Here is a 17,162-nt window from a genome sequence, read left to right as displayed (position 1 = left end):
GTTGTTTCTGTTACTGTCTTACCCCTCGTGGGACTCAGACTCAGAATGAAGGTGATCTGTTGCAGTCTCTCTGGACGAAAGACTTTGTTGTTGAAACGTTGTTCTGTTTGTGTCCCTTTCTTTGCAGGACTCAGACTCAGAACGTTGTTGTTCTGTTATAGTCCTTTCATGGACAGGCCGCTGACTCAGAACAAGGAGTGTCTTTTGGAAGGGTACCTTTATCCCCTTCTGATGAGAAGAAGATTGCAATTTGGCACTTGTCCATTTCCGTGCTGTGATTGGCTGGTTCCATCAGAGTGGGGGCACACGTGGTTGCCCACCTTTCTTTACTCCTGTGGAATTTATTTGCATAGTCCAAACACAAAGTTAGAAAAGTGTCACTAAAATTTTACCGGTGCATTTCTCATTTTCCAAACCTTAACCAGAATGCATTTGGCAATGTTACAAACACATTAAGTTCAAACATGATGGGAAAAGATTGAACTGTCATGTATGCATTAATTTGTCCATTAACAGCTGAGTTTAAGATGTTGCACTACACGTTGCTGTCACTAGGATTACTTATTTCTCTGAATAAGTATAAGATGTGTGTGTTGTAGTGTGCATCAGTTTTAAGGTATGAAAACACAGTTATGAATGGATTTGGATGGATCTTTGTGATGTCTCTCTGTTTCACCTAAGGAATTTTTATGGTCGGTCACAGGCCGAAGGGCAGAAACTGCATTTTGACCAATAGGAAGATCTGTCCTTCCTGGGCTTTGTAACAAAGGTCTTCTCCTTGCCCTCTAAGAGGTGTCTGGCTGTTCTCCTGGCATCTTAATCTGATGCCGTTGGACAGTTTGCTTATGTTAGTCCACCAAGATTCAATCAAAATGTAGCAAACCTTTATGGGCCTGCCATAAACTGGGCCCTGGAATGTGCTGTCCACTACACAGGTTTGCACACATCTTAGGAGGGATTTTGACCCACTCCTCTTTGCAGATCCTCTCCAAGTCATTAAGGTTTTGAGGCTGACATTTGGCAACTCAAACCTTCAGCTCCCTCCACAGCATTTCTATGGGATTAAGATCTGGAGACTGGCTAGGCCACTCCAGGACATTAATGTGCTTCTTTTTGAACCACTCCTTTGTTGCATTGGGCATGTGTTTTGGGTCATTGTCATGCTGGAATACCCATCCACAACGCCTTTCCAATGAGGGAAGGAAGTTCTCACCAAAGATTGTCCATTGTCCCTTTAATGCGGTGGAGTTGTCCTGTGCCCTTAGCAGCCCCAAAGCATAATGTTTCCAACTCCATGTTTGACGGTGGAGATGGTGTTCTTGGAGTCATAGACAGCATTCCTCCTCCTCCAAACACGGCGAATTGAGTTGTTGCCAAAGAGCTCAATTTTGGTCACACAGAGGTCGGACCACAACACTTTCACCTAGTTCTTCTCTAAATCATTCAGATGTTTACAGGCAAACTTCAGACAGGCCTATATATATGCTTTCTTGAGTAGGGGGACAGTTATTTTGTGTTTCTTCCATTTGCAAATAATCACACCTACTGTTGTCACCTTCTCACCAAGCTGCTTGGCAAGGGTCTTGTATGGTGGAGCGTTTGGAATCTGATTGATTAATTGATTGCTTCTGTGGACAGGTGTCTTTTATACAGGTAACACACTGAGACAAGCTGGTAACAAGCTCCTCATCTCAGCTTGTGACCTGTATAAAAAATACCTGGGAACCAAAAAATCTCGCTGATTGACAGGGGATCAAATACTTATTTCATATTAAAATGCACATCAATTTATAATGTTTTTTGGATTTTTTGTTGTTGTTGTTGTTGTTATTCTGTCTCTTACTTTTAAAATAAACCTATCATTAAAATTATAGAAGATCATTTCATTATCAAATCATTTTTCCCCCACTGTATATATTTTTGACTCATTCATTTGATTGAATTCTCTTAATGTATTTTGAGGACTTGTGTAAAAATGTGATGATGTTTGGGTTACATTTATGCAAAAATATAGAAAATTCACAACTTTCAAGCAGCATTGTATATTTCCATTTACTGCCCTCAAGAAGCTACAGGCAATAATTAGGCCCACATGTTTCCCACAAGCACAATTTACCCTGATCATCCAATTCAAAATGTTAACACCGTCGACTCTTAATGCACTGTGATTCCTTCTTAAGCATCAGTGAATGTTTGCAGCTTTAGTAGGTTAGGAGTCCCTCAGATGTCCTTAGTGTGAAAAAAAATGGTCTTAAACTCATACACCCACCGCTTCCAATATGCAGAACATGCTGGAAAGCCAAAAAAAAAAAAAAAAAAAAAAAAAAAACCTTTTAAACCAACTGTCATTTTTATAAATTCAGCTAACATTTTTTCTTGTGGTAGCCTAAATATACTGTATGTGAAACTGCTTATTCACTCAATGACATGCAATTTTATGATCCCTTTTATTTTGTTAAAATTATTAAGATTTTCACAAATTCTGCAAGGGGTGTGTAGACTTAAGAATACTGTAGAGGTATGCCAGTGGCTTTTTTCTGTCTTATGCTGTCTCACTTTGTACAAAGGCAAACAAAAAACTGCTACCAATATAAAGCTAAAATAAATGTGAAGAAGATGCAGGACTGAGGATTAATGGACAAATCCAGCCACAGTCACAGGTTGTGAAAAGCATCTCAAACGTCAAGATAAATATCAGTGACCATCTGAAAATATAAAACCACCAGATGGCGCCATTTATTGGTTAATATCTGCTCCCCTAACCTCCACCAGACTGGCAAGATCTGAAACCAAAAGCATGACGCTGTTTTTTTTTTTTTTTTTTGAGTAAGGTAACCCCACTGCCGTAACTTTCGACACGCCCAGCACTCCTTCCTGCTGCAGAGTCTGGTGCTTGACACCATGACGACAGAATAAGCGACAGAATAATGTAGTAATTGTGTAAAAATATAAAAATAATGTATATTACATTATTGCAACAGAGTGTCCACCATGTGCTGACTCATTCCTCACGCCATGTCGATGCTGAAGTGAAACTCGCGGGTTTTGTCGCAATACACACAAGAAGCCCAGAAGAAACACGCGCTGACAGAGCGGTGAGATATGAATGCGTGTAATTCTAAAAAGTCGATAATTACAGGCTAATAATTAAAGTTTGACGACCTGATTCGACAGGCACATAGCTTTGTTTACGGCTGTCTGATTAATCGCGATTCTCTTTTATTTGAGAGGTAGGTAGCCTATACTGTTGTATGTTTTAACAAATTGAATTTTGTAACTTGAATATAATAGTTTTGTCAGCTTATGTCCTGTGGCAATGGAACATTTAATATTGTATTGCGATTCGATATCTATGCAGACAGTTAAAATTATATTATATTAATTAAATTACATTAAATTATATGCGGCTAGTTAAAATTATATAGTTGCTTATAGTAATTAGAAATATGAATACTCATTTTAACTAGCTGGATGAAACTTACAGATTCAGACGTCTTAGATCTTTTACCATTTCCAGGTTTTCGGAGAGCTCCTGAGAGCCACTGAAGCAAAGATGACAGCATCCAGTTTGTGTACATCTAGGGCTAAAGCATTCCCCCTGCAGATCAACTATCATTAAATTGAATGGGACTGCTAATGGTTGCTCTGTGCAGGCATATTAGACTGCTAAGGGTTAATTTAATTGATTTAACATGATTAAAAATAAACTATATAAAATTAATCCTTGGTCTTTGTGGCTATAAAAATGTTCCCTTAATGTTACTCTGTAAAACTTAGCTGTTGAAAAATCAGGAGTTGGCCATGACACAAGGGAATGAGATTTGGAGATGAACAATTAATAGGCATAACAACCCTGACTATTATATTTGTTCAGGTTTTTAGGAGGAAACAACTGCATTTGGAGTTGATAAATGTTTATAACTTGACTTTATTTGACAGACAAAAGTATAAAATATTAGTAAAAAAATGAATACTGTATTGTGTATCTGTATGTTGATGAGTTTGTTTTTTCATCAGAACAGATTACAGAAATTTAGCTTTACATCACTTGCTCACCAATGTATTGTCTGCAGTTAGGTGCTGTTAAAATGATACAGCTGGTAAAAAAATCACAATAATCCTCAAGTGATATAATTAATCCAAAGTAATCTGCTGCATGTTTGTAAGAAGGACTAAAGACATTTTTACCTTCAAACCATTGTTTCCAGCTAAAATATGTGTCCTCTATCCATAAAAACGCTTTCTCTAGTGAAAACATTGTCTGGCCTAAATCAGTCCAAAAAAGTTCTAAAATAATATATTGGTAGAGAGGACTTTTTGTTTCCAAGAATGTTTAAATCCAGAAAAATAAGCTATTTTAAATAGTGTAATGGATCTTGTCAATGAGTCACCTGCCAATGACATCATACATGCTTGCTTTTCTGATTTTATTTTGTAGAAAACATAGAAACCTCCAAGACACTTTAATATGTTATGCATCTTATTAGGGAGGTGACGAATGCACAGAGTATCATTGTAATTATAGAATTTTCAACACACTCAAATGTATCTAGTATGATAAAACAGCGCTGCTTTTTCCTACATACGCATGACTGGAAGAATTGAAAGTGCTCGACTATGTGCTTTCACGCCTTGTATTGCACTCGTCCTTTATTAGCAATCGCTCCAGCATCCTCTTTTTACTTCCATAAAATTCATCCCTTCCTGCTTTATACTACAGTGACCTTTACAAGTCTTTAATACATTAGCTCATCCATGGACATTATTTCTGCCCATGTCCCAACAGATTGCATCAGCTGTGGGGATCCCAGCTTCTGTGATTCCACACTCAATCATAGTGTATCAAACTATACCTTAGTTTCTTTGTTTGTTTTGAATATTATGAATATTATTATATGTTTTTGAAAAACTTACATATTGTGCCTTAAATTGATGGAGTCGTGTGGATTACTTGTGAAATATTGTGAAATATTGTTATCTGCTTTTTGGACTCTCATTCTTATGGCACCCACTGACTGCAGAGGATCCATTGGTGAGCAAGCAATGTAATGTTAAGTTTCATCCAATGAATTCAGATAAAGAAACAAACTCATGATCTTTGCACACAGTGAGTTTCTTTTTTAATCAGATTTTTTTTAACATTCAGGATAGTTATGCCCCATTTTAATATGTGTGTGCATTTGCAGACATAATGCCAGCCACTTCTGAAGAGCAGCAGTGCCTCTAAAATGAGTTTCTATGAGACGAGAAATGGAGTTGTTCCTGCTCAGACCAAAAGGGCAGGAACTCCAGAACCCAGCTGTGTATCTATGAAGAGTGACATATCTATGGGCATGCCACCTGAATTCAGCGGTAAAGCAGTAAAAACTGACCCAGGATCTCTAGAACCTAGCTGTGTGTCTATGAAGAGTGATGTATCCATGGGCATGCCACCTGAATTCAGCGGTAAAGCAGTAAAAACTGACCCAGGATCTCTAGAATCTAGCTGTGTGTCTATGAAGAGTGATGTATCCATGGGCATGCCACCTGAATTCAGCGGTAAAGCAGTAAAAACTGACCCGGAATCTCTAGAACCTAGCTGTGTGTCTATGAAGAGTGATGTATCCATGGGCATGCCACCTGAATTCAGCGGTAAAGCAGTAAAAACTGACCCAGGATCTCTAGAATCTAGCTGTGTGTCTATGAAGAGTGATGTATCCATGGGCATGCCACCTGAATTCAGTGGTGAAGCAGTAAAATCTGACCCAGGATCTCCAAAACCCAGCTATGTGTCTATGAAGAGTGATGTATCCATGGGCATGCCACCTGAATTTAGTGGTGAAGCAGTGAACTCTGACCCCAGGTAAGACGAAAGATTAAATCTTAAAGGGATAGTTCACCCAAAATGAAAATTTGCTATAAATTTACTAAGCTTCAGGCCATCCAAGATGTAGGGGAGTTTTTTCTTCTTCAGTAGACCAGTAAAGTTTTCAGCTGAAATATTTTGACTAACAAAATGAAATTAGTGAGTAAATTAACAGCAAATTCAAAATTTTGGGTGAACTCTTTAATCTCTTTAAAAGCCTATACAGGACAGAAGGATAAACACAGGCATTTCAGTTTTTTACAAATTTTCACATTATGATCTGTGTGTAAGCAGATTCATGAAACAAAATCAGCATGTGGCTGAGTATTAATAAAAAAAACAGTTTAATGAAAAACCTAGTACAACACTGGTTAGTGAGTAAGATTAGCAAATTGCTTGAAACATTCAAAAATGTGCCTGTAGTGTTGATGATGTTATATAACATATCCAAGATCTCTCTACAGGTGTTTGTTCCAGGTTTTTTCCAAATGTGGAATGTGTAAGCAGGTTCTGAGAGATCCAGTCTCAATTACATGCAAACATAGTTTCTGCAGACAGTGTATCAATTGCTACTGGGATAAGTTCAGTCAAAGAGAAGACTTTGACTGCCCTCAATGCAAGAAGAGATTTAGAACACGTCCTGTTCTACAAATGGATAAAGTCTCAGGAGGACCCAGTTCTGCACTCTGTTACACAAACCTGCAGCAGGATTCTCTGTTGCATGATGTCCTGCAGAGAGTCAAAGGGAGACACAAAACCAGTATGAGGACCAAGTATGAGAGCTTATTTGAGGGAATCAAACTACAGGAGAATCAAACACTCCTGAACAGGATCTACACACAGCTCTATATCATAGAGGGAGAAAGTGAAGGGGTGAATGAGGAACATGAAGTTTTACAGATGGAGAAAACACCCAGAACACAACATTCACAAGACACTCAAATCCACTGCAATGACATCTTTAAATCCTTACCTGAACAAGGATGTGAGGAGAAGAGAAGAAAGATGGATGACAAAATAAAGACTGTTCTTACTAAAGGAGTAGCTGGAATTGGAAAAACTGTCTCTGTGCAGAAGTTCATTCTGGACTGGGCAGAGGGAAAAGCCAATCAGGATGTAGATTTCATGTTTGTGCTTCCATTTCGAGAGTTGAACTTGATTAAAGATGATCAGTACAGTATTCACAAACTGCTGCTTGACTTTCTTCCTGAGCTTCAAGATCTGGACGCAAAGATGTATGATGAATGTAAAGTTGTGTTCATCTTCGATGGTCTGGATGAAAGCCAAATTACACTGAGGTTTTTAGACAGTGAGATGGTTTCTGATATAAATACGTCTTCGTCAGTTGGTGTATTGATGTCAAACATCATCAGAGGAGATCTGCTTCCTTCTGCTCTCATCTGGATCACCTCCAGACCAGCAGCAGCCAATCAGATACCTTCAAAATACATCAACCGAGTGACTGAAATTCAGGGATTCAGTGACCCTCAGAAGGAGGAATATTTTAGGAAGAGGATCAGCGATCAGCATCAGGCCAGCAGAATCATCTCACACATCAGAAGATCAAGAAGCCTCCACATCATGTGCCACATACCAGTCTTCTGCTGGATCTCATCTACTGTGCTTCAGAACATCGTGGAACAAGATGACAGTGCAGAAATCCCTCAAACTCTGACTGAAATGTACATCCACTTTCTGCGCATTCAGATAAGCATAAGGAATCAGAAGTATGATGAGAGAGATCCAGGAGAACTCCTGCAGTTCAACAGAGATGTGATTTTGAAACTTGCTGAACTGGCTTTCAAACAGCTGAAGAAAGGCAATATCTTGTTCTACGAGGAGGATCTGAAAGAGTGCGACATAGATGTTATTGACGCCTCTGTATATTCTGGGATTTGCACTGAGATATTTAAGGAGGAATCTGTGGTTCACCAAAGAAAAGTCTACTGCTTTATACATCTGAGCTTTCAGGAGTTTCTTGCTGCTATTTATGTGTTTTATTGTTATGTAATTAACACTGTGGAGGTACTAAGGTTTTTTGATTCCCTGCATAATTTGCTCAGAGGAGCAGTAGATAAAGCCTTAGAAAGCGAGAATGGACACTTGGATCTTTTCCTCCGGTTCCTGCTGGGCATTTCACTGGACTCCAATCAGAAACTCTTACAGGGTCTACTGACCAACACTCACAGCTGCTCAGGGAGCATTGAGAAAACAACTGCTTACATTAAAGACAAAATTAAACATGGACATAATCTTTCAGCTGACAGATCTATCAATCTTTTCCTTTGTCTCTTTGAAATGAAAGATCAGACTCTGTTCAGAGAGATCCAGGAATTTCTGAAATCAGACAAACACTCAGAGAAGAAACTCTCTTCTGCACTTTGCTCAACAATTGCCTACATGTATCAGATGTCAGAAGAGGTGCTGGAAGAACTTGATCCCAAGAAATTTAATACATCAGAAGAAGGTAGAAGAAAACTCCTACCAGCAGTGAAGAACTGCAGAAAAGCTCTGTAAGTGTTAAATTCCTGTTTTACATAATAAATGCTGCTGCTGCTTGTGCTGATTTTCGAATTAATGCTTAATATACATAGTTCTTGGAAAAAAAGAGGGAGTTGGCCATGACACAAGGGAGTTTTATTCCAGGATAAACAGTCAATAGATGTGCCAACCTTGACTATTATAAAGTTGTTTTGAGTGGGCTAGTGAGTTACAGTTTTAAGAAAAAGATTGTTTGACTTACATTTGAACTACCTTGTGCAGTTGTCTGTAGATCTAATTTTGAATTGTGTTTTGAATTGTGCTCTCTTATAGTCTTGCTGACTGCAATCTTACGGATAAATCCTGTGAAATTGTGGCCTCAGCTCTACAATCATCAAGCTCCGTCCTGAGAGAGCTGGACCTGAGTAACAATGACCTGTGGGATTCAGGAGTGAAGCTTCTCTGTGATGGACTGAAGAGTCCAAACTGTCAACTGGAGAAACTGAGGTTTCTAAAATTTTTTATCACTTAACAGATCATTTTAAAAACATAAAATCAACGTGAAAATTACACTGTCTTATACAGTGTGTAAATTATCACATTTACTAGTATTATACTAAATGTGTGTTTGAAGATTATCTGACTGTTGATATGCATGTTGGTAGATTATCTGGCTGTATGGTGACAGAGGAAGGCTGTTATTGTCTGGCCTCAGCTCTGAGTTCCAACCCCTCACACCTGAGAGAGCTGGATCTCAGCTACAATCACCCTGGACACTCCGGAGTAAAGATGCTCTCTGATCGACTGAACTATCCAAACTGCAAACTGGAGATACTCAAGTATGTGGACCTAAAATTGTCTTGTTTACATGTGTATATGTTATAATGAATTGTATAAAAGCATTCTATTTGAATATAATTTCATTGTATTTTTCCTTGGGCAAGTATATGCAAAGATATCTATTACTACACAAACATTTTACATACAAAGTTTTTTGTCAAGCGTTATTTCTCCCCAAACATATTGATGTCTGGTAGCTTTGTCCAAACACTGTGTTACCATATATTAAATTACTTTCCACAGAGATATAATTATGCACAATATTATTGGAGCGATATTGGAATCAAACAATAATGGCTTTAAATGTATATATCAGCATCGGCCCGATATAAAAAATTATGCTGATATGTCTCGCTGATAAAAGGAATAACTCATAAAATCATGACTATGTTTTGATTTAAAGGTCAGAAGCGACACTTTAAAAAATGCTGGGTTAAAAATGACCCAGCACTGGGTGAAATATGGACAAACCCAGTGATTGGGTTGGTTTGCCCAGCAGTTGGGTAGTTTCTGGGTAGCTTTATTTAACTCAGCTTTAAAAATTACACCAAAATAGGTTGTAAATTAAAAATCACACAAATAATTAGAGGCATCAGCAATAATCAAATAGTGAACATTTATTAATAAACAACTTAAAAATGTTTATTATTGAATTATTATTTATTCAACTTATTAATAAATGTTCATTTATTGAACATATTAATACATGTTCATTTCCAACCTATTTTGGGTTCATTTTAAACAAGAAATATAGTAATTTAAGCAATAATTGATTTAAATAGAACTACTCAGAAGGTTGGGTTAAACATTAAACCCAACCGCTGGGTCAAAACAATGCAGTCATTGGGTTTGTCCATATTTCACCCAGCGCTGGGTTGTTTTTAACCCAGCTTTTTTTTTTTGTATAGCTTACATGAATTTAAAAAATCACAAACATGACACTTGTAAATTAAATAATTTTATATATATATTGATTTATTCATTAATGTGTAATATGTTACATTTTTTTTTTAGAATTTTCAGAATTTTTGCAAATCTTTTGTTTTAGACCATCTACAAATGTTAAATCTTAAAATAAAATGTTAAGGTTCTGAGAAAATAAAATGCAGCGATTGATATATAGTCTATTTATTTTTAAAGCCTCAAGATACTGTCATTATAAAAAAAAAACTTTATTATTGTTGATTTAATTCTAAAAAAATTAAAAATAATTTGCTTATAATTTCCGCACAGGAGAGACTTGGTGTTGTTTCCAAACAATAGGAAATATATCGGTATCGCATCGTCTATTGGCCAAAATGAGTTGAAAAATATCGGCATGTCGGATATCGGCAAAAATCCAATATCGTGCATCCCTACAAATAACGTAACAGTATATTGTCTTATGTTGTCTTTAAAAGATAAACTGTATCGTTTATAATACAAATATTGTGCATAGCCAATAAAGAATTCCATAAACCCATTTTAAGGCCATCACACACACACTTATTCAGTACTCCTTACTTACTCAGTATAGCATAAATTTGTAAATCTTTTGGATTTCAGAACATCATATGTCTGTTTTTCAAAAAACATTTTCACATGCCTTTTTTCTGTACTGTTTAGTTTTGACCATGGAGAGTCCTTCAGAATCACACCGGGACTGCGGAAATGTATGTTCTCTCTCTGACAAGCAAACTGCTTGCACATTTATTTTTTTCAGTTCATTATTGTGCTTTTATAACGTTGTAAAGCAGCCATAGAAGAATAGTTTTTACAATCCCAAGCTAAAGCCAAACATGACAATGTCAAGCCAAATGCCCTAAGGATCTTTAGTGAAATCACTTACGTTTAATCTCCCTTCAGATGCCTGTGATCTCACATTAGATCGAAACACAGTAAACACTCATCTCATTCTCTCTGAGAACAACAAAAAGGCAACATATTTAGAAGAGGAGCAGCCATATCCTGATCATCCAGAAAGATTTGAGCATTATGAGCAGGTTCTGTGTAGCGAGAGCCTGACTGGACGCTGTTACTGGGAGGCTGAATGGAGTGGCTGGAGTCATATAGCAGTCACATATCGAGGTATCAACAGGAAAGGAGGGAGCGACTGCAGGTTTGGACTGAATGAAAAGTCCTGGAGTCTGGTCTGCTCTGGTAAAAATTACTATGCCAGGCATAATAATGCAAGAACAGACATTCCTGCACCCTCATCATGTTCTAACATGGGTTCTAACATAATAGGAGTGTATCTAGATCAGCCAGCTGGCTCGCTGTCTTTTTACAGTGTTTCCTCTGAAACTGGCAAAATGATCCACATTTATACTTTCCACTCCACATTTACTGAGCCCCTCTATGCGGGGTTTGGTGTTGGAGTTGACAGTGAATCTTCAGTGTGTCTGTGTTAAATACAGAAGCTGTAAAGCAGGTTTGTCAAACACTCAAACTATGGGTCTGTGCTAAAATATGCTTTATTTATTTATTTATTTATTTATTTATGCATTTATTTATGCATTTATTTATTATGTTAGTGTGATATGTCTCTCAGTTACGTATGATTGTTATATTTTTAGCTGTAATTAACGATATGTAAATAAAAACTTAAAGCTTGTATTTCTGTTTTGCATAATGGGTGATCCTGACAGTAAGATATTTAAATTGTTTTCTAAATGCACGTCAAACAGAGGGAGCAGTTAGCATTATCATTTTAACTATTTGTTGTCAGAGGTTACACGTAGACTAGTTATATTAACTGCAATACTACTGTAAGAAAAGAAGTGTTTTAAAATTACAGAGAAAAGAAATGGCATTGTAGCATATTATTATGATCAGTTAAGTGATTGTGTGTTCCTGCAGAACATTCCACCTCTTACTCTTAAAACACATTTGTTTTATTTTAGGAAATTATACGGTCATATGAAATAAAATGTTACAGTCATGAATAAGGAAACATGAATGTAAAATTAAAGCTTCAATATGTAAAATGAAATGCAGCATCTAACTAATAAAAATCTTTTGTAACATTACAAATGGGTTTACTTTTGATCAGTGTAAGGGGTATGTGCTAAATACAATAATTAATTAAAAAAACCTTACCCCAGACTTTGAAAAGGTATTGTATTACAATTTCTACAAAAAAATATTAGGCAAAAAATGTTATTTTAACATTGATAATGATTTAAATAATCATCATCATCCCCGTAACAATGACGCCGCAATCGTAGCCGATTGTGATTGGTCCACCCTAATGAGCGTTGAGAAAAGTATCAGTTCTCATATGATATGCTGTTCACCAAAACATCGACAGCGGTAGGGACAATAATTTATGTTTGATTAATGGTATTGCTAAACTTGAATAGCTTTTTAATTAATAATACATGTTAATACGTTATTATAGCATGAGTGTAGTTTAGACCCATTTTACCTGGCCAGAACGAGTACAGATTTTCTCTATGGAGGCTTTTATTTTGAAACGCATATCCCGGAAGGTATTTCAACCGTACGCATTAAATGCCGACAGCTCTCAGTTGACGTAACGTTACAGACACTGCAGTTAGTAAACATTTTTTACTAACTTCATTATGGCTGATTCTTTGCTTCGCTGGACTGCTGATAAGTTAAAGCATAGTTTTGGATTGGAGGCAAGCGATGACATTGTGCAGTAAGTATATTTGCTCAAGTCTATCTGTGGTCAGAATTGACAAGTCAGAATGTGGACTTAAGCTAAAAATGGAATAAAAACAAGAGAAGTGATAACTAGGTGAACAAATCTTTTTTGTTACCAAGTTATCAAGTTACTATGTTTTTTTAAAACACCTTACATGATTATAAGACTTAGTCCCAAAATACTATACTACTGCATTACTTTTCATATATGGATAAATTGTAAATTAATGTAACAAAATACTCCTACTTTGAAAGAGATGTATATGGTGAAATAATACACAATAAATAGACAATTGACAGTAGATTATTTGGAGGTTGTGATAGGTGTGTTTGGTCATCTAGTACCCAAACAGAAATGTTGTTTTTGAATGGGTTTTTGTGGAAATAGCTGAGCAATGTGTAAGAAAAGTCAGTAAAATATCTGTGTTTTCAGGTACATCCTATCCATTGACAATGCTGATGAAATTGTGGAGTATGTTGGAGATCTCTTACATGGAACGGAAGGAAACAAGAAAGATTTTGTGGATGAGCTGGTGCAGAGATGGCAGAGGTGTCAGATGCAAACACCTGATGGTCTAGGAGGCGTCCTTAAGAAAGAGGCATTCATGGGTAAATATAGACACGGATGTTTTTAACATGAATACAGACACTATTAAGAACTAGAGATAATATATGAGTTATCATATATGTATATATCGTAATTTACAATTCTGTAAATAATATGTGTCATTTCAAATAAGCTGCTGTTAGATTTGATAATATTTTAAGTAAATATTTTATTGTAAGGGGTTTGGCTGAGAAAAAAAATTAAAAATGAAAAACATTAATATGAAATATGACATGAATAAACATGGAAACAACAGTGACATTACACACCCAAAGTCTCTGGATATGATGAAGATACTTCACAGTTCAGTTTCAGAGCTACATCACTAGTGTTTGCATGCATGCATGCATCATTTTTTATTTCATACATCATTCAACTTCATTTGGACAACTTTAAAGGTGACTTTCTCAGTATTTAGATTTTTCGCACCCTCAGATTCCAGATTTTCAAATATTGTATCTCAAACAAATATTGTTCTAATCAAAAACCATACATTAATGGAAACCTTATTTATTTAGCTTTCAAAGGACGTATAAATCTCAATTTCAAAACACTTATGACTGTTCATAATCAGATTACGGTTACATTTTTATTTCTAATTGCGATGTGCTATTTTCCCTCAAATTCAGAAGCATGTTTGCAACTTTATGTCCTCAATATTTATGAATATAGTAAAAGCTGAATGGTGTGACACTGTAGGATTTTTTTAAAATGAAAATTTAAAAGGGAACAAAGAAGAATTAGGGAGAATTAGTAAATTATGAATGATATACTGCCATTGTGTGAATAATATGTAATCATGTAATCCATAAAAATGTAACCGTAATCTGATTATGAACAGTCGTAAGTGTTTTGAAATTGAGATTTATACGTCCTTTGAAAGCTAAATAAATAAGGTTTCCGTTAATGTATGGTTTTTGAGATACAATATTTGAAAATCTGGAATCTGAGGGTGCGAAAAATCTAAATACTGAGAAAGTCACCTTTAAAGTTGTCCAAATGAAGTTCTTAGCAATGCATATTACAATACAGAAATTAGGTTTTTATATATATTTACAGTAGGAAATGTACAAAATATCTTTATAGAACATGATCTTTACTTAATATCCTAATGATTTTTGGCATAAAAGAAAAATTGATCATTTTGACCCGTACAATGTATTTTTGGCTATTGCTACAAATATACCCACACTACTCAGTCCATATTATGTGTAATCCATATTATGTGTAATCAGTTAGTACACAGCACTGGTCACAAAACAGAAGAAGAGATCTGTTGCTACTTTTATTGCAGTTTAAAAAGTAAAAAACAAACATTTTATTGCTTGATCATGTTGTGATTGCTATGAAAATGAATGTATCCAGTGTCAATAAAGGGATTTTGTATGAAATGTCTTCCCCAGAGGGTCTGGATACAACTACCAGAGACGCTCAGAAAAAGTCCAAACGAAAGGGAAGAAACAAGCAAGAGATTGTGACTGTCTGTCAGGCAGAACCAGAGCCTGTGAAAACTCCCATTGACTTGATGAAGGTATGTCAACTTATTTAAGTGTCTAAAACTCCTTCATAAAGTATATCAGGTTTAGCTAGGTGGAAAGAATTACAGAGGAATTTACTTTCTTTTATCAGGCACAAGAAAACAGCAGCTCCAGCTCAGTGAAAAAGAAGAGCAAGTTTGTGAATCTGTATGCTAAAGAGGGTCGAGATAAACTGGCTGTTCTACTGCCTGGCCGTCAAGCCTGCGAGTGTCTCGCTCAGAAACACAGACTCATCAACAACTGCCTGAGCTGCGGCCGTATTGTGTGTGAGCAAGAAGGCTCTGGCCCCTGTTTGTTCTGTGGCAATCTGGTGAGCTTTGTCCGTTAATCAGTACAGTCTATGTTTGTGTAAGACCCATATGTCGGCCAACCTAATTAATTTGGATATTGTTTAGATGATTGGCAGAAGTAATGGAAATACAGATGGTCATGTTAATGGAAAACCATTTTGTTTTTTTGTGAGTTTCAAGTAAGGATGAATCTCATGAAAACCCAAAAATGTCTGAGTCTGTAAAAAAAAGAATTTGACTACAAAAAAGGAACACTTTTTAAAATGTATTTTTATGACCCTAATCATTTTATTAAATTCTCATCACCATTTAGATGTTTTACTTTTGAGTGCTTTTAAATTTCTTACTGTTCTCAAGATAGTAAATAATATTTATTACTCAAAAATAATACATTTCTAAATCTATCTATCGATCTATCTATAAAATAGGGGATGGATTATAAAATCATTATAAAACAACCAAATAATATAAATGTTATAATGTTTACGATATAAACTCTTATCGTTTAATTTGCGATCCCCATTTTTTTAAATTGATGCTTTTACTCATTGTAAATGTTGTTTGTTTAATGGTCTCCACAAAAATGAAGAATAAGTATATTAAGTTGAAAACAGTTGTTTTAAGTTAATAATACTGCACAATATTTTTTTCAGCTTGAACTTTGGTTCAAATAAATGCAGCCTCGATGAATAGCAGACTCTTCTTTCAAAAACTTAAAAAAAGATTATTCTGTATCAGGTCTAATCTTATAGACCAAATTCGATTGTGAGAGTGATTGCAAAGCATTTATCAACACTGTTTAATGTCTTTCACACATAATTCAGGTCTGTACTACAGAGGAGCAAGAGATACTGCAGCGGGACTCTAACAAAAGCCAAAAGCTCCGTAAAAAACTCATGGGAGGTAAGAAATGAAATGATTGCATTTTTTTTCCTCCTGACTGGCAGCATTTGTCTGACAGCCTTTGTTTTTCTTGTGGTCCCAGAGGGAACCGAGCGGGAGTATCTCCCCCATCAAGAGGCCAGGATGAAAGCCGGTCTGGAAAAAGCTGTAAAGCACAAAGACAAACTTCTGGAGTTTGATAAGAACAGGTCTGCCTGTCCAAATACACGGTTGTTAACCCGTTGCTGTAAACTAAAGTAAAATGCATGCACAAAACTAAAGTTAGACTTGACTTAATTTGAACTCTTCTTCTTCTTCTTCTTTTTTTTTAGTGTTAAAAGAACACAAGTCTTGGATGATGAATCTGATTATTTTGCAACGGATTCCAACCAGTGGCTTTCTCCAGGTGAGAGAGAGGCATTACGCAAGCGAGAGGAGGAACTTCGGGAGCTTCGACACGTCTCCCGCAAAGACCGCAAGATCACACTCGACTTCGCAGGCAGACGAGTGCTGGATGAAGGGGAGAATTTGACTCCATACTACCAGAAGTAAGGAGCAGCCTTTGTAATATTTTTTTTTCAGTCTTTGAAGTCTGCGTCCTTCAAAGGATGCAACCTCTGAATTGGGATATATAGTATACGCACACACCAGGATTCGTATGGTCATGAAAAAAACCTAGAAAAGTCATGGAATTTTAAAACCGCAATTTCCAGTTATTCCACTTGTTTTTAGGTGCGGGATTGCACATAGGCTGGATCGCATAACTTCACTCATTCTTGCAGCTTTCTACTTTAAAATTAGAAAAATTCCTGCACAGATTTATTTAATGTAGCATGTAGGTTAGATAAGTAAATAAATCCACACAGACTATCAGATCAAATCAGTCATTTGAAAACTGTGTGAGTGATTCAGCTGCAATGCGTCTGCTCTCTTTGACTTTCTCTTAAAGTGGCTTTACGTTAGCGCATCTCGTCTGCACTACAAGAGCTGCTGCACAGTGCGATACAAGACTTTCACTCACGTTTCGGTAC

At 36.3% G+C, this 17,162-nt stretch overlaps 2 protein-coding genes across 5 annotated transcripts in view; both read left to right on the top strand.

Annotated features, from left to right (window-relative positions):
• The first annotated feature begins 2,812 nt into the window (after window positions 1–2,812).
• LOC127167701 (NACHT, LRR and PYD domains-containing protein 3) lies at window positions 2,813–12,149 on the top strand. 4 transcript variants are annotated; one of them, XM_051113885.1, is made up of 8 exons: window positions 2,813–3,095; window positions 3,175–3,230; window positions 5,187–5,842; window positions 6,298–8,358; window positions 8,660–8,833; window positions 8,992–9,165; window positions 10,772–10,818; window positions 11,012–12,149. In XM_051113885.1, the coding sequence occupies exons 3-8, from the start codon at window positions 5,229–5,231 to the stop codon at window positions 11,554–11,556; spliced, it is 3,615 nt and encodes a 1,204-aa protein (XP_050969842.1). In that variant the 5' UTR covers window positions 2,813–3,095; window positions 3,175–3,230; window positions 5,187–5,228; the 3' UTR covers window positions 11,557–12,149. The 4 variants fall into 4 exon arrangements, with proteins under 4 accessions (XP_050969842.1, XP_050969841.1, XP_050969843.1 ...); XM_051113884.1 differs by lacking the exon at window positions 3,175–3,230; XM_051113886.1 differs by having other exon boundaries at window positions 2,813–3,230; window positions 6,310–8,358.
• Window positions 12,150–12,644: 495 nt separating this feature from the next.
• Window positions 12,645–17,162, top strand: part of trip4 (thyroid hormone receptor interactor 4) — a 91,661-nt gene continuing 87,143 nt past the window's right edge. The window contains exons 1-7 of the mRNA XM_051113887.1: window positions 12,645–12,809; window positions 13,248–13,423; window positions 14,825–14,952; window positions 15,051–15,269; window positions 16,074–16,152; window positions 16,235–16,340; window positions 16,464–16,679. Of these exons, the coding sequence (XP_050969844.1) occupies window positions 12,730–12,809; window positions 13,248–13,423; window positions 14,825–14,952; window positions 15,051–15,269; window positions 16,074–16,152; window positions 16,235–16,340; window positions 16,464–16,679 (1,004 nt within the window). The 5' untranslated portion in view covers window positions 12,645–12,729. The remainder of the gene's footprint in view (window positions 12,810–13,247; window positions 13,424–14,824; window positions 14,953–15,050; window positions 15,270–16,073; window positions 16,153–16,234; window positions 16,341–16,463; window positions 16,680–17,162) is intronic.

This window comes from Labeo rohita, chromosome 7 (genome assembly GCF_022985175.1).
Source record: "Labeo rohita strain BAU-BD-2019 chromosome 7, IGBB_LRoh.1.0, whole genome shotgun sequence".
In the NCBI taxonomy this organism is placed as follows: domain Eukaryota; kingdom Metazoa; phylum Chordata; class Actinopteri; order Cypriniformes; family Cyprinidae; genus Labeo; species Labeo rohita.
Note: the sequence above shows the minus strand (reverse complement) of the source record. Positions and strands in the feature narration are given on the sequence as shown.